The sequence below is a fragment of the Theropithecus gelada genome, chromosome 12, assembly GCF_003255815.1.
Source record: "Theropithecus gelada isolate Dixy chromosome 12, Tgel_1.0, whole genome shotgun sequence".
NCBI lineage: Eukaryota > Metazoa > Chordata > Mammalia > Primates > Cercopithecidae > Theropithecus > Theropithecus gelada.
The window spans coordinates 48,941,233-48,963,474 of NC_037680.1; the positions used below are offsets into that span (position 1 = coordinate 48,941,233).

Genomic DNA, 22,242 nt, shown 5'->3' on the forward strand with positions numbered 1-22,242 from the left:
CTTAGTCTGTTAGTGGTGCTATAACAAAATATTTCAGTCTGGGTAATTTTTAAGCAATAGAAATTAGTTTTCTTACAGTTGTAGAGGCTGGGAAGTTCAAGATCAAGGTGCCAGGTTTCAATGTCTGGTAAGGGCTTTCTTGCTGTGTCCTCATGTAAACCACCCAATAGGTTTTTCTTGCCTGCTGCCCAGATAGAGCCAATTTATCAAGACAAAGAGTTTAATGCCTGTGGAGCTGGCTAAATGGAAGATGAGAGTTTTATTACTACTCAAATCAACCTCCCAGAAATTCAGAGGCTAGGGTTTTTTAAAGATAGTTTGGCAGACAGCAGGTAAGACAATGGGGAATGCTGATTGGTTGAGTCAAGAATAAAATTATAGGAAGTCGAAGCTGTCATCTTATGCTTAGTCAGTTTCTGGGTGGGGGCCACAAGAGCAGATGAGTCATTTTACTTATCTGTGTGGTTCTACCTGGTCCATTGGAATTCAGGGTTTGAAAAATAACTCAAACACCAACGTTAGGTTTTATAATAGCAATGTTATCTATAGGCGCAATTGCGGAGGTCAGTGATCTTGTGGACTCTGACTGCATGACTCCTGAGTTATAATTTCTAATCTTGTAGCTAGTTTGTTAGTTTACTTATTTTTTGAGACAAGGTCTCGCTCTGTCACACAGGCAGAAATGATGCAGCAGGATCTTGGCTCACTGCAAACTACACCTTCTGGGCTCAACTGATGCTCCCCACGAAGCACTACAGGCACGTGCCACCATGCCCAGCTAATTTTGTTCATTTTCTGTCGAGACAAGGTCTATGCTGCCCAGGCTGGTCTCGAACTCCTGGACTTATGCAATCCTCCCACTATGGCCTCCCAAAGTGCTGGGATTACAGGCATGAGCCATTGTGCCCTGCCTAATTTGTTAGTTTAACAAAGGTGTTCTGGTCCCCAGGAAAGCTGGGGGTTTGTTTCATGGAGGAGCTGTTATCTTTGTTTCAAAGTTAATATTTAAACTAAATTCCTCCCAAAGTTAGTTTGGCCTATGCTCATCAATAAACAAGGGCAGCTTGGAAGTGAGAAGCAAGATGGAGTTGGTTAGGTCAGATCTCTTTCACTGTCAGAATTTTCTCACTGTTATAATTTTTCAAAGGCAGTTTCATTCACATGGTAGGAGAGATGGTAGAAACAGACTCACCCTCTTAGGCCCTTTTATAAGGCTCTGCCCTCATGACTTAATTCCCTCCTAAAGGCCCCACCTCTTAATACTACCACGTGGATAATTAAGTTTCAACATAGGAATTTTAGGGGACACATTCAGACCATAACAACAGAAAATATAGCTCTTTACTAAAGTCCTCAAAAGTTCTCTCCAGTTTCTGGACCCAAAGTCTTTGACTAAGAAGCAAAAGTTGACACCACTTAATATGTGCTTTTATATGCACATTCTCCATATATTGGTTGAAGCATGGTGAATATACTCTGGAGAAAAGAAAAAGCACTTTATACAACAGTTGATTCCTTGCTGGGGGAAAAAATTTTGCTAAAATAGTCTCAAAGTTTCTGCTGGGCCTTTGTGCTTTCACATAAATTAATGTTCAGCCGAGCATCTTGACATGCTCAGGCAGAAAGCAGCAAAATTGCAAACAGGGATTGAGGAAGCTGAATAATGGTGTGCATGATAAAGTGACAAGACTTTGGAGCTCAGGGAATAATCTAGAAGGAAGGAGAAAAGAAAGGAGGAGGCAACCTGAGAAGCTGGAGTAGAGCTGTGGAAATGTCTGATGGATTGTTTTAAGAACGTGTAATATTCAACTTAAAATTGTTTTCTTCATTCCAACTTGGGCACTGCAGAAGAAGGGTGGGAAGCAGAAGGGGGCCATTCAGCCACCAATGAGGTGGTGACACCATCAACATTCCCAAGCACATCCCATTGAAATGGACTTCAAGAAGTGTGGCCCTCGGGCACTCAGCAAAGATATCTGGAAATTTGCCAAGAAAGAGATGGGAACTCCAGAGGTGCACACTGATACCAGGTTTGACAAAGCTGTCAGGGCCAAAAGAATAATGTCCCATACCGTATCCACGTGTGATTGTCCAGAAAAACATAAGGAGAATGAAGATTCACCGAAATGTGAAAGGAAAACAACATGGGCCCCAAAATCACTGAGCTAAAGGGAAAATTCAAGCTGGGAACTGCTTAGGGCAAACCTGCCTCCCATTCTATTCAAAGTCATCCCTCTGCTGAGATAGATGCATATCTGATTGCCTTTTTTGGAAAGGCTTATCAGAAACTCAAGACTGCAACCATTTGTCTTTCACCTACCTATAACCTGGAAGCCTTCCTCCCTGCTTCAAGTTGTCTGCTTTTTACATATAGAGACGGACGTGTTCTCAACTTTGCCAAGATAAACTTTATACATTAATCGAGACTTGTCTCAAACTTTCGGGGTTCACAAAACTATGTATCCGTTACACTTTCTAAAACCTACAGTCAGTGTGGGAGAACTGCTGATACTCGAATACGTCAAATAGTTATAAAACGGCCAAAAACTGTTGTTTTCTCTCAAACTTTTAGTAAAATGTGCTTCAGGGAAAACACAGGTAAGTGGTTCTGATAAAATCTTACTAAGGACATAATTTTAAAAAGCAATAATGGTAAAAATAAACCCCATTTATTATCTGGTATGTCCCCGGCATTGTGCTAACACAGATAGCTCTACTACCCATGTCAGAGCAACTGAGGCAGATACTACGCTCCTTTTTCAGGTAAAGAGATGGAGGCTCAGAGAGGTTAAAGAGCTCACTCAAAGGCACACAGCCAGTACATGGCAGTACGTCTCTCCTCCTGGGGCCGCCGTCTCGGTGATACTATTTAGGGCCACACGTCCCACTGTTCAGCATTCGTATTTACGTACCCCTGTTTGGCAAGAGGGGACTCCTGAAGCTCTCTGACCCTGAAAAATGTGTGGCTTGCGTCACAGAGAAGCGGTTTTAGAATGCGCTCGCACCAGGACACCGCGGTGTGTGCAAGCGGAGGGCCGCCCTGTCCTTGAGCCTTTTGGCCGAGACTAGGAGGGTAGAGGAAGCAGGAAGGGGGGATTTGTTTCAAAAGGGCGCGGGAAGGGGACGCTCCACACCGCCTCGCCTCTTAGTGTCCCCGGTCCCGTCACCCGAAATGTACGGGGACGACTTCCACGCGTACCCCACACCTCGCCGGCGGCGGCTGCGGGATCTGGGCGCCGGCTGCGGCCTGGCGCGCGCTCCTCCTCTACTTCCCCGCAGGGCTGGGCAGGACTCCGGAGAGGGGGCGGGCCCCGCGAGCGCCCGCCCCCTTTTCTCTCCCCGCCTCCTTCCCGCTCTGCATCCCGCCCAGCGGCGCAGGGGGCCGGGCTCCGGCGAGAGGGGTGGGGGCCGCGCCGGTGACAGCCGGTCCCCTCCCCTGCTGCCCGCCACGTCCCTCACGTACCACTCGGCAGAAGCGCGGGGAAACGTGGCGCCCGGGCTCTGGCTTCTCTAGCGGGGCTCGGCATGAGGCTGGCGCGGCTGCTTCGCGGAGCTGCCTTGGCCGTCCCGGGCCCGGGGCTGCGCGCCGCCGGCCCCAGCCGCTCCTTCAGCTCGGACTCGGGCTCCGGCCCGGCGTCCGAGCGCGGCGTTCCGGGCCAGGTGGACTTCTACGCGCGCTTCTCACCGTCCCCGCTCTCCATGAAGCAGTTCCTGGACTTCGGTGAGTGCGGCCCGGACTTCGGGCCTTTGTGCGCGGTCCCAGGCGGGGAGCTGCGGCCCCTGCTCCAGGCCCTGTCGGTGCCGGCCAGCTCTCGCCTGAGGCGCAGCCCTCCTCCTCAGTGTTTCCGCCCCCAGCGCCTTAGGTGCTTCCTTCCTCCCTCCAAGTGCCGGCGCTGGCTGACGGCGTAAATAACGGTGGGCGTGTGGCTTTTATCGTATTGTTGAAAACAAACCAGCTGGGCCGCGCAGAATGACCTCCCGCCTTCCGGCGCACGTGTGCAGGTGCGCGCTCGGCCAGGCCCCTTCCGAGGAGGCGCGCCCGCGTGGGAGGCCAAGCGTGGACACCCCCGAGGATCGCTTTTGGATTCCGCGCAGTGATGATGAATGCCCAGTTTTGCATATGATGATTGCATAGAAATGGCGTGATGATAGGCAAGGCAGGTTATAACTGGCCCAGAGTTTCTTAGAATGTTTTCCTTGCCAGTAGCATAAATTGTTTGCACCAACAGCACATTTCATCATCAGCAAGTAAGTCTTGAGCACGTGTTGAGTGCATGAGAACAGGATGCTGTGAAGTTTACCAGATTATCCTTGTTTTCTCGATAAGCTGTTAAACAGATTGCAGAAGGAATTGCATAGTTAGGCATTTTAACTTTTACTTCCCACTTACCTATGAAGGCAATGAGGGGAAAAGGGAAAACCTTAATGAATTCATAAAATTTGAGTACAAAGGTTATCTTCTGCATTGTGACTTCTGCATTGAATGATGCCTGCATGGTTGACAACTTTGTCTTAAAACTGTGGTTTATAGTCGCATAATTTTTGGGTCAAAGCCTTAGGTTTTTGTTTTTACTTTAAAATGACCCTAGTTCGACGTAGGGGCGAATTTGGTGGTGGTCATAAGTATGCCGTGAAACTTTCACAAGCTGTTTTCCTTTAATAACTTAATTTCTACTATTGACAGTCTAGTTTTTGCTAACGTTTTCTCTGCTAAAGCAGCAAGAATAGTAAGCTTAAAATGCATTACTGGAATAGCAAGACGTTTTAGTTTAATATTAAGTGGCGCTGTTTGCCAAAGGACATTCTACAACGATTCTGCTTAGGAAGTGATATGGGATCGTGATATGGGAGTGGAGGGGTTAGGAGACTTTCCAGTAACCTGACAATTGAATAGGACCTACTTGAAGATGGTGCTAACAGGCAGTGGTGGTTTTTGCTTTCTGTTGCTTGAAAGCGTTCCTCTGCACTTACTCTTTTTTCCCGTGTGTGTGTGTGTGTGTGTGTGTGTGTGTGTATTTTTTAAAAATAGAAATGGGGTCTCGCTATGTTGTCCAGGCTGGTCTGAAACTCCTGGGCTCAAGCCATCCTCCCAGCTTGGCCTCCCAAAGTGATTATAGGTGTGAGCCACCACACCTGGACTCCACTTACTCTTTGCTTACTGCATTTGTGGTTCTATATGGAATCAGTGAATCTTCATATGCAAACATCAAAATTTTACTCTTTTCTTTTTGATTGAGACAGGGTTTTACTCTGTCACCCAGGCTGGAGTGCAGTGGTGCTATCATAGGTCACTATAACCTCACTTTTCTGCCTGAGCTTCCCAAGGCTAGAATTACAGGCAAGCACAACCACGCCCAGCTGTTTTTTATTTTTTATAAATACGAGGTCTCATTGTGTTGCCCAGGCTGGTCTTGAACCCCTGCGCTCAAACAGTCCTCAAGCCTCGGCCTCGCAAAGTGCTGGAATTATAGGCATGAATCACTGTGCCTGGCCCCCTGTTTTTAATTTATTTTTTTAAGGCTAGTCAAGTGAAACAGTGGGAGTGGAGAAGGAACAAAGAAATCTGTAACTGGTCGTAATCAATTAGTCGTAAATACCACTGCATTCAGACCACCTTAAAGTTTCTGTTTCTTAGACATTAACTCTTTTTAAACCTAGAGTTAAAAAACAGATTTTCTAAATGATAGCAGCAACAGGGTGTACAGGCTAGACTTTTCCAGGTTCTGCTGTTAATTTTATAAAGCCTTGCTCAGAAATGCTCAGTTTACCTAACTTCTAAAATGGGTCATCACTATAAGGATACAAGTTAGGGAGACAAGGTTATCGTAATTGCTGTACAGAGCCATTGGAATGTCAGTAATTGGAATGTCATAACTCTGGAGACTGGGTTATCTCATCCCTCACCTCCCACAGGCAGGGATACCTTTGCCTTCTATTCCTTGCCCCATCGTGGTGATTCTACCCCTCTGGCCTTGCCAGGTAACTGCCTCTCATTTCTCCCTGCCTCTTGCCTTCGGTTTCTTTATGGCTTTTACTTAACTGCTTTACCCATCATGTTTGGTTTCAGGATCAGTGAATGCTTGTGAAAAGACCTCATTTATGTTTCTTCGGCAAGAGTTGCCTGTCAGACTGGCAAATATAATGAAAGAAATAAGTCTCCTTCCAGATAATCTTCTCAGAACACCATCCGTTCAATTGGTACAAAGCTGGTAAGATTCTCATCTTGTGTTTGCAATTTGATGGAGTTGTGGACTCTATTCGAGGTTACGGCAAATGCTTTTTTTACTCTTCAGTGGAATCTTTTTTTTTTTTTTTTGAGAGGGAGTCCTGCTCTTAGGCCAGGCTGGAGTGCAGTGGCGCAATCTCAGCTCACTGCAAGCTCCAGCTCACTGGTTCAGGCAATTCTCCTGCCTCAGCCTCCCGAGTAACTGGGATTACAGGCATGTGCCACCATGCCCAGCTAATTTTTGAATTTTTAGTAGATACAGGGTTTCACCATGTTGGCCAGGATGATCTCGATCTCCTGACCTTGTGATCCGCCTGCCTTGGCCTCCCAAAGTATTGGGATTACAGGCATGAGCCACCGTGCCTGGCCAGAATCTTAAGGTAGTAGCAGTATTCTCCTTTTTTTGTCTGGGGGCAGGTGGGGGCAATGTATTTGGGCTTGTGCCCTGAATCCTGGACTCCACAACTCCTTGATTTTGAGAAAACCAGTTAGAACTGCACTGAAATACAGATGCTAAATTTAGGATTTACGTTAGTATATCTGCAAGGATATTATCAGAAAAATGTCTACAATTTGTTGATGACTAGGTATTTATGTATATTGCCTTTAATCCCTTTAACAACCTTGCACAGTAGGTATGAATCTCTCCATTTTATTCATTGTTGTTATTTTTATTTATTTATGTATTTTTTTTTAAATGGAGTCTTGCTCTGTCACCCAGGCTGGAGTGCATGATCTTGGCTCACTGCAACCTCTGCCTCCTGGGTTCAAGTAATTCTCTTGCCTCAGCCTCCAGAGTAGCTGGATACAGGCACCTGCCACCACACCCAGCTAATGTTTGTATTTTTAGTAGAGACAGAGGTTTCACCATGTTGGCTAGGCTAGTCTCAAACTCCTGACCTCAGGTGATCCTCCCACCTCGGCTTCCCAAAGTGCTGGGATTACAGGCATGAGCCACCGCTCCTAGCCTGTTTACTTATTTTTTTGAGACAGGTTCTTACTCTTACTCTGTCACCCAGGTTGGAGTGCAGTGGCGATCACAGCTCAGCTCACTGCAACCTCCACCTCCCTGGCTCAGGTCATCCTCCCACCTCAGCCTCCTGAGTAGCTGAAACCACAAGCGCGTGCCACGCCCAGCTAATTTTTGTATTTTTTAGCAGAGATGGGGTTTTTCCATGTTGCCTAGACTGGCCTCAAACTCCGGAGCTCAAGGGATTTGCCCACCTGGGCCTCTCAAAGTGCAGGGATTGTGGGCGTGAGCCATTGTGCCCAGCCTGTTTATTATTTTTAAAATGAATTTATTTTCTTTTTAGAGACAGGGTCTCCGTCACCCAGGCTAGAGTGCAGTAGTGTGATCATGGCTCACTGCAGTCTTGACCTCCTGGGCTCAAGAGATCCTACAGCCTTAGCCTCCCGAGCAGCTGGGACCACAGCCATGTGCCACCATACCTGACGAATTCTTTTATTTTTTGTAGAGATGGGGTCTCACTTTTTTGCCCAGGCAGGTTGTGAACAGGGCTCAAGCAGTCCTCTCACCTTGGCGTCCCAAAGTGTTGGGATTACAGACATGAGCCACTGCACCTGGCAGGTTAACTCTGTTTTACAGATGAGGATGCTGAGGCACATAAAGGTTAAATCTTTTGCATAAGGCAGTACCATTGATAGTGGAGTTGGGATTCAAACTCCCATTTGTCCGTCTCTGCTATACCATTCTATAGTCAGAACAATGAAATATATGAAAGGGTATATGTATTTTTAATAAACTGTATTTACTGAAGGGTATCTTTTTATAAATTACAAAAGTTAAAACGTTTATTTTTCTGTTTTAAAACAATTAGAAGTTTTTGGAATTGTGTAGAAAAAGTGTGATCTATTCCCAAAGATGAGTAGAGATGTTAAGGGTATACACTCATGGAGCCACCTATATACAGCCTTTGTTAATGTTATTACTTTAAAAGTGTTGTTCTTTTAAGCACTATACACTTCAAATAAATGAGCTGCCTAGAGTTAAGTCTTAAATGGAAGAAGTTTAGCTGCAGGGCATTTCCCAGTTATGATTCATGGAGATTCAAGTTTTCTTTTTGTAGTCATTATAGTGTATGGGAGAAGTTGATCTAATCTCGATTAAAAAAAGCAAAAGAAGTATGATTGCTATATATGTGATAATCAGATGCTATCTAGTCCAAGTATGGAATAGTTATAAGTGTGGCTTAAATGGGAAGCATTTGTTTAGGAATTATGATGGGATATAAAGGAGAAAATATAATCCATGGAAGATTTTTCCTGTTTTAAAAAAATTCTTCATTAGAAGTAGAATATGCTGCTTTTTGAAGCTTATCAGTCATGAAGTCTGATCGGTATCTCTTGTAGGTACTCAGCTATCTCTTGGATGGAGAGCGTAGTTGTTCTTACCAATTAAGAGGAAATTAAGGGTTAAAGCAAAGCAGCAGCGGCTATCAGAATCCCTTAACTTTGGAATGCATTAAGACATGCTGCTTGTCAGAAACAGCTTTCCAAACCAACAGATGGAATTACAGGTTTTTAAAGCACTTTCATTGCTCCTAGATGCCTGTTAAGTTAGGGCAGTTGCAGATTAAGTGCTTACAGCTAAGTAATAGTTCCCTTACACTGTCAAAGAAAGTAATTCAGTGGTAGCAAGTTATTTTTAGCTCTGGCCTGGCAGTGCCATTGTACTTGCCTGCAAGACCATCAGAAAATCATTTGGCCTTCTTTATTTTGCTCATTTCTTAACAGATGCTTTGATACCTTGAATTATTAGATGAATTTAAAATCTACATTTTTATGACTTTTGTATTTTTTGTTCAGTTTAAAAGAACCATATAGTAGATTATAGGCTATTAATAAATACTTGTTAGTTGGACATAACCACGTAAAATTAAGGTTTTAAAGCATAGATATTTAAGATAGAGTCTCAGAGCAAGAGAGGCTGTCCTCCTTTTACCGATAATAAGACAAATTAAGTCATTTGCCCAAGATCACATAGTTATTGGTGACAGAGTCAGATCTCAGCATAATCAGTATGTATACTGTAATGTACAGTGGTAAATTAAAAAAAAAATTAAAAGCCATTTTAGGATGTAGAACTTAGAATAGAAAATCTTAAAATTCTTAAACTTGACCTATGCTTTTAGGAGAAAATGTGTACCTTCTACTATTTGTTCCCAGCACTTTGCTCGAATGTGCATGGGTGTAAAAATTCTACTTCAACCATAATTTATAGCAGTACTCTAAATTAAAAATTATAAAATGCTAAAAATAGCTTTTGAGCTAAGTTTCATGATAACTTTCAGAATATAAAAGAACGAACTTATCCTCTTGATCTGCATTTTAGGTATATCCAGAGTCTTCAGGAGCTTCTTGATTTTAAGGACAAAAGTGCTGAGGATGCTAAAGCTATTTATGAGTAAGTTCACTATTTTGACCCTATTCTTAAACCTATTATTAGGTCACTTAGGGGAAATTGATTAACTTTTAGGTTTCTGCTACTTTACAACATGTGATATATGTGACTATAGCAGCCCATACAGGCAGGACAAATAACCTAATCATTAAATTTGACTAGGCATAAGAAATGCTTCGCATTCCTCTTTAACAAAAGACAAAGTTCAGGTGTGATGATCAATGGAAATGTAGGTGTGGCCTCAGTTGCAGTTGGATTGTTAACCTGGAGGGTGCATGCTCTTTCTAATGGACAACCACCTTCAGCCCCAGCTGATCTTTGCCATGTTAAAATACTGCCCATATCATCTGATTATTTTCTGATTTTAAAGGAAAGCTACAAGTCTAGGTTTGTAATGTAAAATCTCTTGCTTTTGAAAGATTGGCAGCTAATTAAAACATTTTTTAAAACATAGAAGGCCTATAAAACATGGTTGCAGGTTTCTAGTTTATTCTCTATGGCCTGTAAGATGATGTCAGTAATATGACAAGTTTAATAACCCATATACTGGAATTGGTAGACCAAAGTATTTGCCGTATGCAGCTACCTGCTTATTGCAGTGAAGGGAACCGACAATGTAATGACCATCTCTTGTCCTCAGTTAGTTACACATGTTTTTTGGACTGTCTTTAAAGGGAACAGTAGCACTTCATTTTTTTAAACATGATTTTAATCTGAAAATAACGTTCAGCAAGAGTTTACTCCTTGCTTAGGTATTGAGCAGACTTTACATGAATGATGTTTTTTAATCTTTAAAACAATTCATTGAAATAATGCTGTTTGTGCACAAAGAGGGCATGTAGCTTAAGGTTACATAGTTAGCACATGGTAGAATCCAAGCAGCCTTACTTTAGAAGTAAACATGCTATAGAGCCTTCTGAAAACAGTCGTTCAGAGCTGTGGAAAATAAGTAGTCAAGCAGAATAATACAGCTTTGTGTTTCTTTTAAGAAAAAAGAAAAATAAATAAAGGAATGACTAGAATGATGAGTTGTTTGTTGTTTTCGAAGAGTTTTGTTGTTTGTATTTTGGTTTAACAGTCTTGTTTTGAAGCTTGTTACTAACTAGGAATTCCAAAAATGTTTTAAGCAGTGGAAACATCATTGGAATAAGTTAATAGTACTCAAGATGATGACTTTGAATAGGAAAACACTCATTTGGAAGTGTAAATTCAGATGGGTTATGTTAGAAAATTGGTTTTGTTACTGCATAATTAAGACTTCTTGGGCCGGGCAGAGTGGCTTATGCTGGTAATCCCAGCACTTTGGGAGGCCGAGGTGGGCAGATAGTCTGAGGTCGGGAGTTCAAGACTGGCCTGATCAACATGGAGGAACCCCATCTCTACTGAAAATACAAAATTAGCCAAGCGTGGTGGTGCATACCTGTAATCCCAGCTACTGAGGAAGGCTGAGGCAGTAGAATCGCTTGAACTTGGGAGGTGGAGGTTACAGTGAGCCAAGATTGCGTGATTACGCTCCAGCCTGGGGAAAAAGAGCAAAACTCCATCTCAAAAAAAGAAAAAAAAGATTTCTTTTCTCTTTTGTCTTTTATTTAGTTCTTTAACCATGCAACGTCTTCTAAGTGACAGAAATGGGAAGGCTACTAGATGATTTGAAGATTTATCTTTTAATACAATTGTTTACTTTTCCTCTCCCATTTTATAAACTCATAGGATAAATGAAATGATAATTCTTTTTTCGTTTTTCTGTCCTAAGTGTTTCCTTCTCTCTTTGAACCCTAGGGAATAGTTCTAAAACAGGCAGGCTTTATTGGCTCATTCATCTTGATTCCTTGCAGAGCAGAGCAGGTGTTCCCTAGAGGCAAGTGCTTTGTCTTCTCCTATGCAGAATATCTCTGGAATACCATCCTCTTAGCAAGTGCTCAGATAACCTTAGTTGATAGCAGTTAAAACCATTAACATTTTTAGGATTATGTTTTGTCACAGCCTTACTCTTAGGAAACCAAGAAAATAATTACATTTTGAAAGTTTTATTTTGGAGGTCGTTATACTTCCATAGATTTGGTATATTTTATGATTTGAAATACATTTAAATAAGTATAGGAAAACATGAACTGATTTTCCTTTTAGTAAATTAGGGATTTTTGTCTAGCATAGTTGGTTAAACTTATATTTTTGTATTAAGTTTACTTGTCAAAATATTTGGCTGTTTTGACAGATGGGTTTGTTTAGCTTTACAGATACTGTGATACGGATCAGAAACCGACACAATGATGTCATTCCCACAATGGCCCAGGGTGTGATTGAATACAAGGAGAGCTTTGGGGTGGATCCTGTCACCAGCCAGAATGTTCAGTACTTTTTGGATCGATTCTACATGAGTCGCATTTCAATTAGAATGTTACTCAATCAGCACTGTAAGTGTCCTGAGTCAAGAGAAGCAGCTAAATGAGATGTGTTGGCATATTTTAAATGTATTTAGGAAACTTCCATTTAGGTAGAAAATTTAGTTTTACCTTTTGGCTAATTAAGAGAAGTAAATAGACTGCCATCAAGAAAGGTATTTTTATTGAATGTAAAATACTGTGTTTATCCTAAAGGCAAATATTTGTTCTACTGTTTGGTACAATTTAAACACTATTCAGATTTGGAAAAGAGCATTAGGTAGTTTAGCTTATTTTGTTGGTTTTGTCTTTTTGGATAGCTTTATTGTTTGGGGGAAAAGGCAAAGGAAGTCCGTCTCATCGAAAACACATTGGAAGCATAAATCCAAACTGCAATGTAGTTGAAGTTATTAAAGGTAAATACTGACATTTCTCCTTACAAAAAAGATACAAAAATCAAAGTTACTGTTATTTCTTACTATTAAACAACTATTTGTATCATGAGATAAAATGGTAGGCACAAATGCATGGGTTTGAAAATAACCTTATAGTATTATTTGTGCATTATGTATAGGATGACTATTTTATTGATAGAATTATAGATAGGCAAAGTTTGGTGATACTATAGAGGATATCTTTTTTGTTTTGTTTTGTTTGAGACAGGGTCTCATTCTGTTGCCCAGGCTGGAGTGCAGTGCTGCGATCTCAGCTCACTGTAGCCTCTGCCTCCTGAGTTCAAGCGATTGTCTTGCCTCAGCTTCCCCAGTAGCTGGAGTTACAGATGCTCAACACTACGCCTGGCTAATTTTTGTATCTTTAGTGCAGATAGGGTTTTACCATGTTGGCCAGGCTGGTCTGGAACTCCTGCCTGCCTCGGCCTCCTGAAGAGCTGGGATTACAGGCGTGAGCCACTGAGCCCAGCTGAGGGTATCTTTCACTTAAAAAAGATTTCAAGTCCCTGCTCCCCTGTTTCTAATTCCTTGCACTATGAGCAGTAATTCATAACAGGTTGGTTTGAATCCTTTCACGCTTTTTTCTATTTATACCACTTGTACACATACACAATTGATATTGGCCTTACATTGTTGTTTTTAGAAAATGGGGTGCTCTGTGATTTTTCTACAAGTTTGCAGACATCTTGCTGTTCAGTACATCTGGATATACCCCAAGATTTTGAATGGCTGTATGGAATGTATCAGTATGTATTAATTCATTCTCCTGTTGGCATACATTTAGGTTGTTTTAATTTTTTTGTTACCACCAATACCAGCAGTTCTGCTGTGAACATCCTTAAATACATGCTTACTTTTGCTAGTATTTTAGAGGGTAAGATTCCTAGAATTAAAAACATTTAAATGCATATAAAATTTTGGTATCTCTAAAAAGGTATCAAACAGTGGATAAGAGTATTTCCTAACCAACTCTTAAGTTTGTTATATAGATAGGAAATATTTTCTTCAACCTGTTATTTTTCTTTTTTGCATTGTCGTTGGTGTCTTTTTAGCATATACACTTTTACATTTTTTTGTAGTTTTATTTGTCATTTATTGTTTATGGCTATTCAGCTTTGTCATGTCACACTTAGACTTTCCCTGGGCCAGGTGCAGTGGCTTATGCCTATAATCCCAGCACTTTGGGAGGCTGAGGCGGGTGGATCACCTGAGGTCAGGAGTTCGAGACCAGCCTGGCCAACATGGTGAAACCCCACCTGTACTGAAAATTCAAAAATTACCTGGGTGTGGTGACACATGCCTATGTAGTCCCAGCTACTTGGGAGGCTGAGGCAGGAGAATCACTTGAACCAGGGAGGTGGAGGCTGGAGTGAGCTGAGATAGCGCCACCACACTCCAGCCTGGTTGACCAAGACTCTGTCTCAAAAAAAAAAAAGAGAAAGACTTTACCTGGTTGGGGGCCTTGAGCCCAGGAGCTGGAGACAAACCTCAGCAATATAGCGAGACCATGTCTCCACCAAAAAAAAAAAAAAAAAAAAAAAAAGCAGAGACTTTCCCTAAACTATCAAAGTATATTTTCTTCTGTAGAGAGTTTAAGACTTTCATTTGTCAATACTATTGCCATCTTAATGCATGAAAGGGAAGTATATTTATTAAATCCTTTTTTGTTTTGTTTTGATTCGCACTAGATGGCTATGAAAATGCTAGGCGTCTGTGTGATTTGTATTATATTAACTCTCCCGAACTAGAACTTGGAGAACTAAATGGTAAGCCTGATGTTGTCTTTTTCTCAGTGATTAGTGCGTTGATTACTTCATAAGGAATAAGAATTTAAATGTTTTAATGGAAGATGACTTTTTTCATCAAATTCATTGGATATGAAGGCTAAAGGATACTAATCATGTAAAAAGTGTATCTATAAATATATATGTAATTTAGTCAGATTCTTTATGAAAAAATTTGGCTTTTTGTGCCTCATTTTCTTTATTTTTAATTGATAACTTTGATTCTTTGCTTATTTTTAATTTTCTGTTTAGTCATAGAAAAAAATGATGCCAAGAAAGTTACATTTGACTTTTACATGCACTTCAATAATGTAAGACTTACCCTTTTTCTACTTCCTGAGTTATAAATAATTTTCTGTTGTTGAGGACATAGAAAGACTGGGTTTGTAAAAGAGGAAAGAAAGATGCTCATCTATTTGAGAATGTGTTTGTCTCTGATGGTTTTCTTTTTACCCTGATGAGTGCCTTTTGGATAAAAAGGGTTTAGATGCCTTGAAGGGGGATTGATGAGTCTCTTTCCTGAAGGCATGGTAGTTTGACAGAGAAAAACATTTCCTAGGATGACACTTTAAGAAGGTGTGGTGGAAAGAATAAAATGAAATAGGCTTTTACTGAGCTGTATTCTGGACCTTAGAGTGAGAGAGCAGTGAAGTTACGCAATTGAAAATAGCATTGCCTGGTGGTTTTCTAAAGCCATATTAACTCTTTTGAGCCATGATGGTAGCATAGCATTTGGTAAATAACAATCACAATGTACAAGTGATAGTTTGCAAACCTGAACTGCTGTGAGCAATTTCCAGATATCCCATTCTTGTTCCCCAGGGGGAGTTTATTCAGAGGAAGGTCTGATTTATTGGTTGAATTAGAATTCTAAGATATCATGAGTCTTAATCATTTGTTCTACTAAATGTCTGTTTTATACACACCCCTATCACCACCCCCAGTGGGGCTCCTGTTAAGTGTTTAAATGTAGAATTAATTACTGTCTCGAGAAATTGATGCTAGCTCATATTTTTTTATTCAGCTTTATATCCATCGAAATGTCTGAAATAAACAATATTCCGCCCAGGTGAAACATTTTGAAAATGGCTTAAAGAATGTATCGGCTGGGCGCGGTGGCTCACGTCTGTAATCCCAGCACTTTGGGAAGCCGAGGCGGGCGGCTCACAAGGTCAGGAATTTGAGACAAGCCTGGGCCAATATGGTGAAACCCCATCTCTACTAAAAATAGAAAAATCAGCCAGGCATGGTGGTGGGTGCCTGTAATCCCAGCTATTCGGGAGGCTGAGGTAGGAGAATTGCTTGAACCCGGGAGGCAGAGGTTGCAGTGAGCTGAGATTGCGCCACTGCACTCCAGGCTGGGCGACAGAGCAAGACTCCGTCTCAAAAAAAAAAAAAAAAAGAAGAAGAAGAATGTATTCATGTGAATTGGACTGTGGAATTTATGGACTTTAACACTTCTCTATTTGGAAAGTAAAATTCCTACCCAACAGTTGAGCGATCTTTAAAAAAAGACTTTACCATCCTAGAGAAAAATGGTTGCATGGGTTGGTTCGATTGTTACACAAGATTGTGAGAAATGACCACAGGACTCTTGTCATCGTCAGTTGTAAATACTTGTGGGTATGGGTTCAAACACTAATACATTGAAGAAATGGTGTAGCAGTTCTCCCCCAGATTATACTGTCCTCCGTAGTTAATGTTTTCTTTTCATCACTACACAGTTTTTTCTTAAAAATGCTTTAAAGCACATCTCTCTGTACTTTCATATTTTTCTCTTCTGCTCTGTAGCAAAATCACCAGGACAGCCAATACAAGTGGTTTATGTACCATCCCATCTCTATCACATGGTGTTTGAACTTTTCAAGGTTTGTAAAATAGTATTACATAACCTTTACCAGTACATTCCTGAGGTTAGGAATCTGCTCTGAAAGCCAAATATTCCACTAGGTTCTCCTATTAAGAAGTGCCATTTCATGTCAGTATCGTATCACATTGCTGGAGATCAGCCTTTTATCAACACAGGGAGACACCTCCATGTAGTAGTGAGCTCAGACTATGGAGTCAGAAAGACCTGGGTTTGAATCCGAATTATGGCACTTAATTTGTGTGTGACCTTGGGCAAGTCACTCAACCTCTCTGAGCCTCAGTTTCCTTTTCTGTAAAACAGGAATACTGTCCAGGATTGTTTATGACGATTGGGAATAACATACTAAGTGTCCAGTACAGTGGCAACATATTACACATAGATGCTTAATAAAGTTATCTTTACATTTTAAAACAATATTTAGACGAGTGATTCTCAACTTGCTACCCTCAAAGGACTAGAATTCTTTTTTTGGTCTGGCTTTCCTTGGGAGGGGGAGGTCATTTATATTGACTTACAGGGTTTTTGTTGTTATCTTTGCTCTTTACAACAAATTTTGAAAACAAATTATGCTAGTAATATTGAGAGTATCTTTTTTCCCTGCCCATGATACTTGCTGGTTGACAGGAAAATGGGTGAGGAGTGAGGGGCACAGGTCCTGGTGGGTGAAAACGACTGCCCTCCATCAGAAGCTTGTAGTCTCTCTTTAGTTCTGTTTCATCAGCCAGCAGCAAACTAGAGGAGAGAGGGGGTGGCTTTCAATCTGATAATGTAAAGGAAGAGTGCACTGAAACACAGAAAAACTGACCAAATATCTTAGAACACCACCAAAGTGTTCTTTCTTCTAAGACAGCAAAAATGTATTTAATACCTTACAAAATCTTTTCAAAAATATTTATTTTATTTTTTGTAGCATTGAGGTCTCACTCTGTTACCCAGGCTGCCCTTGAAGTCCTGGCCTCAAGCAGTCCTGCCTTGGATTCCCAGTGTTGAGATTACAGGCATAAACCACTGCACCTAGCCCCAAAATCTTTTTATCCAAGTTGTTAAACAAGTAGTGATGGGCACTTAAAGCATTAACACGAATTTTTTCCTTGAAATTCCAGTGGCATAAAGATCTTGTGCCCTATGATTGAGGCATTCCATATTATATTACATATTGTTCATAATGTCAGTAATAATGGCTTTCACCTGGAACCTAATCTTAAACTGCCTGTGATGGAAATGATGGAATCTCCTCCATAAGGGGACTCAATCGCAATTGGTGTGCCAGGGCCACACACACTTACTGCCAAATTCAGATGCCTTTTTAGTTACATCTAGTTTGTATCATTTTCTACTGCAATGCTGAATGTCATGATATTGTTCAAGGCTTCTGATATGTTGGCACTGTGTACCCTATTTCCTTTAGAAAGTAGTCAGAGCAGCTTTACAGTGTCAGTACCCTTAATTTCAAGCTAGAGATAAAGGGATTCATTGCTCCATCAAATACGACCATCGCTGTTACTACTATATGAAAAAATTACTTTTCTTTAAAGAAATGTATGACAGTTTTTTAAATAGTTCTGAAGATAGAGCTGAAACTACATTTTCAAAAATGTTTTGCCCATCACTTACTAAAATTATAAAAGTGTTTGAACAGAGTTTTCTGCTTTAATGTAACTAGTTTAAAGTGTTTTGAAGTCTGACTTTGGAAAATATGCAGAATTTAGTTGGAATCTTTAGGTCAGAATATCCTTTAGATCCCCCCAAATTGACTCCATTAAAAAAAAAAAAAACTTTAAATGTGGTTGTAAGAATTGTGATTCTTTGGCATATTTTCATCAAATTTAAAAACTTCAAATAGTGCATATGTACTTGAAAATTATACTTTGTCCTTTCTAAAAAGCTGTATTTTTAATACAACCCTAATGTGTTTCAGAATGCAATGAGAGCCACTATGGAACACCATGCCAACAGAGGTGTTTACCCTCCTATTCAAGTTCATGTCACGTTGGGTAATGAGGATTTGACTGTGAAGGTAAATGTGTTTGGTGTTTTTTTTTTCTTTTTTTTTTTGTAATTGATGTACAGACATGCAAAGGTAACCATACGCATAATTTTTAAAAAGACATAATCTCTCAGGGGAAAAGAATCTTGTCTGTAATAGATAATAAGCACATTGCTTCATTGAGCTGGTGGATTATAGTTACTCCTTGAATCTTTTCTAGTCTGGTTCCCCATCCAGGTGATTCAAGTTAAAATAAATCTTGGAGACAGACAATTTATCATGAATATCTCTTTGATAAGATCTAAAATATTTGGATAGTTGCAGTATTATGGAGATAGTATTTAATATATAATTTAAAAATTTTAAAACAATGCTTTTTAATCTAGTTTGTTTCATTTGATTCTCATAATGCAGGTAATTTTATCCTCACTTTTACAGGTGAGGAGACTAAGACATGGTGATTAGCTCAGGATCACACAGGGCATAAATACCATGGGACATGATATCCAGTCTTCTGTCCCCAGGACTAGACCTTTTCTATTACGTTGTTCAGGTGGCTCAGTTTCTTCTTTTAAATTTTATTAAAAATTGTTTTCTGTCACCCAGGCTGGAGTGCAGTGGTATGATCATTGCTCACGGTGACCTCGAACTCCTGGGCTCAAGCGATCCTCCTCCCATAGCTTCCAGAGTAACTGGGACTGCAGGCTGCAGGCATGCAAGCCTGGCTAATTAAAATAATTTTAGGGGGTAGAGACTAGGTCTTACTGTTGCCCAGGCTGATCTCAAAACCGCTGGTCTCAAGTGATCCTCCCACCTTGGCCTACCAAAGCACTAGTATTACAGGTGTGAGCCACTGTGCCTGGCCCTAGTTTCTTAAGAGTATGATAGTGTTTTTCTCTTTTAATAATCACTAAAAATTTATATTAAAGTAATAAATGCAGAGACTATAAAAAATCAAATGTGTCAGTTCCTGGCCCTTTGTGGGCCTCATTACTCCGAGTTACTCAGAGATTCCTAGTCTTTCTTTTTTCGAGATGGAGTCTCGCTCTGTCACCCAGGGTGGAATGCAGTAGTGTGATCTTGGCCCACTGCAACCTCTGCCTCCCGGGTTCAAGCAATTCTCCTGCCTCAGCCTCCCAAGTAGCTGGGACAACAGGCACCCGCCACCACGCCTAGCTAATTTTTTGTATTTTAGTAGAGACGGGGTTTTACCATATTGGCCGGGCTGGTCTCGAACTCCTGACCTTGAGTTGTCCACCTGCCTCACCCTCCCAAAGTGCTGGGATTACAGGCGTGAGCTACTGCGCCTGGCCTAATGTTTACATTTTAAACAGTAAATATTACCTTTCTGTTATAGTAGTTGAGGAGTTAGCTCTCTTTAATAGAGCACCTGCTCCCCTCCCCTAGCCCAAGGGCCACTTTCCCTATACTATCATCCTAATATTTAAGTTTGTATATGAAATTCAAAGTTGAGAATAATCATCTTGCAAAAGTTTGAAGGCATCCGTTGTTCCTTTTTTTAAAAGGTACAATTCAGTGAAATTCATAAGGTTATTCAAATATTGCCGCTGTCTCATTCTAGAACATTTTCATCAGTCCTAAGAAAAAACGCAGTACTCCGTCAGGCACAGCAGCTCATGCCTGTAATCCCGGCACTTTGGGAGGCCAAGGTGGGCAGATTGCCTGAGGTCAGGCGTTTAAGAGCAGCCTGGCCAACATGGTGAAACCCCATCTCTACAAAAAAATACAAAATTAGCTGGGCATGGTGGCAGGCGCCTGTAATCCCAGCTATTCAGGAGGCTGAGACATGAGAATCACTTGAACCCAGGAGGCAGAGGTTGCAGTGAGCCGAGATCACACCACTGCACTCCAGCCTGGGCGACAGAGCAAGACTCCATCTCAAAAAAAGGAAAATACCAGTACCCATGAAGTCACTTCCCATTTTTCTCTCTTCTAGCCCTTAGCAACCACTAATCTATTTTCTGTTTGTGTATTTCTCTTTCTGGGCGTTTTATATAAACTTAATCATGCAGTATGTGATCTTTTGTTACTGACTTCTTTCACTTACTATAATGTTATAGTATGCATTTGTACTTCGTTCCTTTTTATGACTGAATGATACTCTGTTATATGGATATAACACCTTTGGGTTATACATTCATCAGTTGATAGACATTTGGTTCCTTTTTATTTTTTGGTTATTATAAATAATACAGCTATGAACATTTGTGTACAAATTATTGTGTGAACATGTGTTTCAGTTATCTTATGTATATACCTAGGGATTGAATTGCTGAATTATAGGAAACTCTGTTTAACTTTGAGAAACTGCCAAACTGTTTTCCAAAGGACCTGCACCATTGTGCATTCTCATCAACAATATGTAAAAGTTCCTGTTTTTCCTTGTCCTTGTCAACAATTGTAGTCTGTCTTTTTTTATTATAGACATTATTGTGAGTGTGAAGTGGTAGCTCATTGTGGTTTTTATTTGCATTTGTCTAATGACTGATGTTGAGCATCTTTTCATTTGCTGATTGGCCTTTTGTGTATCTTTGAAGAAATGCAGATTAAGATCCTTTTTTCAGTTTTAAAATTGGCTGTTTGTCTTTTATTGTTGAGTTGTAAGGGTTCTCTCTCTTATGTATATGTATATATATAAGGATTCTGTGTGTGTGTGTATGTGTGTGTGTGTATATATATGTATAGGGGTTACTAGTCCCTGATGAGATGTATGATTTGCAAGTATATTCTCCCATTCTATGTGTTCTTTTCACTTTCTTGATAGTGTCCTTTGAAGTACAAAGTTGTGTTGTTTTGTTTTTTGCTTTTTGAAATAGAAATGGGGTCTTGCTGTGTTGCGCAGGCTGGTCTCGAACTCCTGAGTTTAAGCAGTCCTCCCACCTTGGCCTCCCAAAGTGCTGGGATTACAGGTTTGAGGCACCACACCCAGCCAAAGTTTTTAGTTTTGAAATTTTTCAATTTTTTTTTCACATTGCATGTGATTTCAGCCTTATGTCTAAGAAGCCATTGCCTACTCCAAAGTCTTGAAAATTTATGCCTATGTTTCTGAGAGTTTTATAGTTTTAGCTTTTACATTTAAGGTCTTTGATCCATTTTGAGTTAATTTTTGTACATGGTTTGAGGTAAAGGTTCATCTTCATTCTTTTGCATGTGGATATCCAGTTGTCCCAGTACCATTTGTGAAAAACCTATTCTTTCCGCATTCAATTGCCCTGTCACCCTTGCCAAAAATCAATTGCTCGTGAATGTATGGGGTTTATTTCTGGATTCTCAGTTCTATTCCATTGATGTATATATCTCTCATTATGCAAGTACTTAACGCCTGCCTCAGTTATTGTAGCTTTAAGTTTTGAAATTTGCAAGTGTGAGTCCTACAACTTTTTTTTCAGGATTATTTTGGCTATTATGGGTTCTCGCATTTCTATGGGTTTTAGGATCAGCTTGTCAATTTCTGCAAAAAACAATGCCAACTAGAATTTTGATGGGCATCATTTGGGAAGTGTTGCCATCTTAGAGTTAACAATATTAACTCTTCTAATTCATGAACACAAGACATCTTTACACTTATGACACAGGGCATCTTTATAGGTCTTCTTTGCTTTCTTTCAATAATGTTTTGTGGTTTTTAGTGTACAAGTCTTGGACTTTTAAATTTATTCCTAAGTATTTTATTATTTTTAATGCTATTATAATGGAATTGTTCTCTTAATTCCATTTTTTGGAGTGCTTTTTACTAGTGGATAGGAATATAACTGATTTTTTTGGTACTGATCTTGTATCCTGCATCCTTGCTAAATATCTTCATTAGCATGAATAAATTTTTGTGGATTACTTAGAATTTTCTATATAAATGATCGTGTCTCTGCAAAAAGATGTAAGTGTGGCTAGTGCAGTGTTGAATAGAAGTGCTGACAGGAAACATCCTTGTCTTTTTTCTGATCCTAAGGGGGATAACTTCTTGTCTTTCACCATTAAGTATGATGTTAGCTCTGATTTTTTTCATAGATACCCTTTATCAGATTGAGAAAGTTTGCCTCTATTCTTAGTTTGAGTGTTTTTATCATGAAAGGATATTCAATTTTGTCAAGTGCTTTTTCTGT

At 40.4% G+C, this 22,242-nt stretch overlaps 1 protein-coding gene across 2 annotated transcripts in view; it reads left to right on the forward strand.

The window, feature by feature from the left end:
- The first annotated feature begins 3,343 nt into the window (after positions 1–3,343).
- PDK1 (pyruvate dehydrogenase kinase 1) overlaps positions 3,344–22,242 on the forward strand; it is a 41,406-nt gene continuing 22,507 nt past the window's right edge. For both annotated transcript variants that reach the window (XR_003122113.1, XM_025404209.1), the window contains exons 1-8: positions 3,344–3,721; positions 6,068–6,209; positions 9,579–9,650; positions 11,877–12,061; positions 12,349–12,444; positions 14,169–14,246; positions 16,056–16,132; positions 18,053–18,151. Coding sequence is in view for 1 of the 2 variants with exons in the window: in XM_025404209.1 (XP_025259994.1) it covers positions 3,526–3,721; positions 6,068–6,209; positions 9,579–9,650; positions 11,877–12,061; positions 12,349–12,444; positions 14,169–14,246; positions 16,056–16,132; positions 18,053–18,151 (945 nt within the window). In the remaining variant the exon portion in view is untranslated. The remainder of the gene's footprint in view (positions 3,722–6,067; positions 6,210–9,578; positions 9,651–11,876; positions 12,062–12,348; positions 12,445–14,168; positions 14,247–16,055; positions 16,133–18,052; positions 18,152–22,242) is intronic.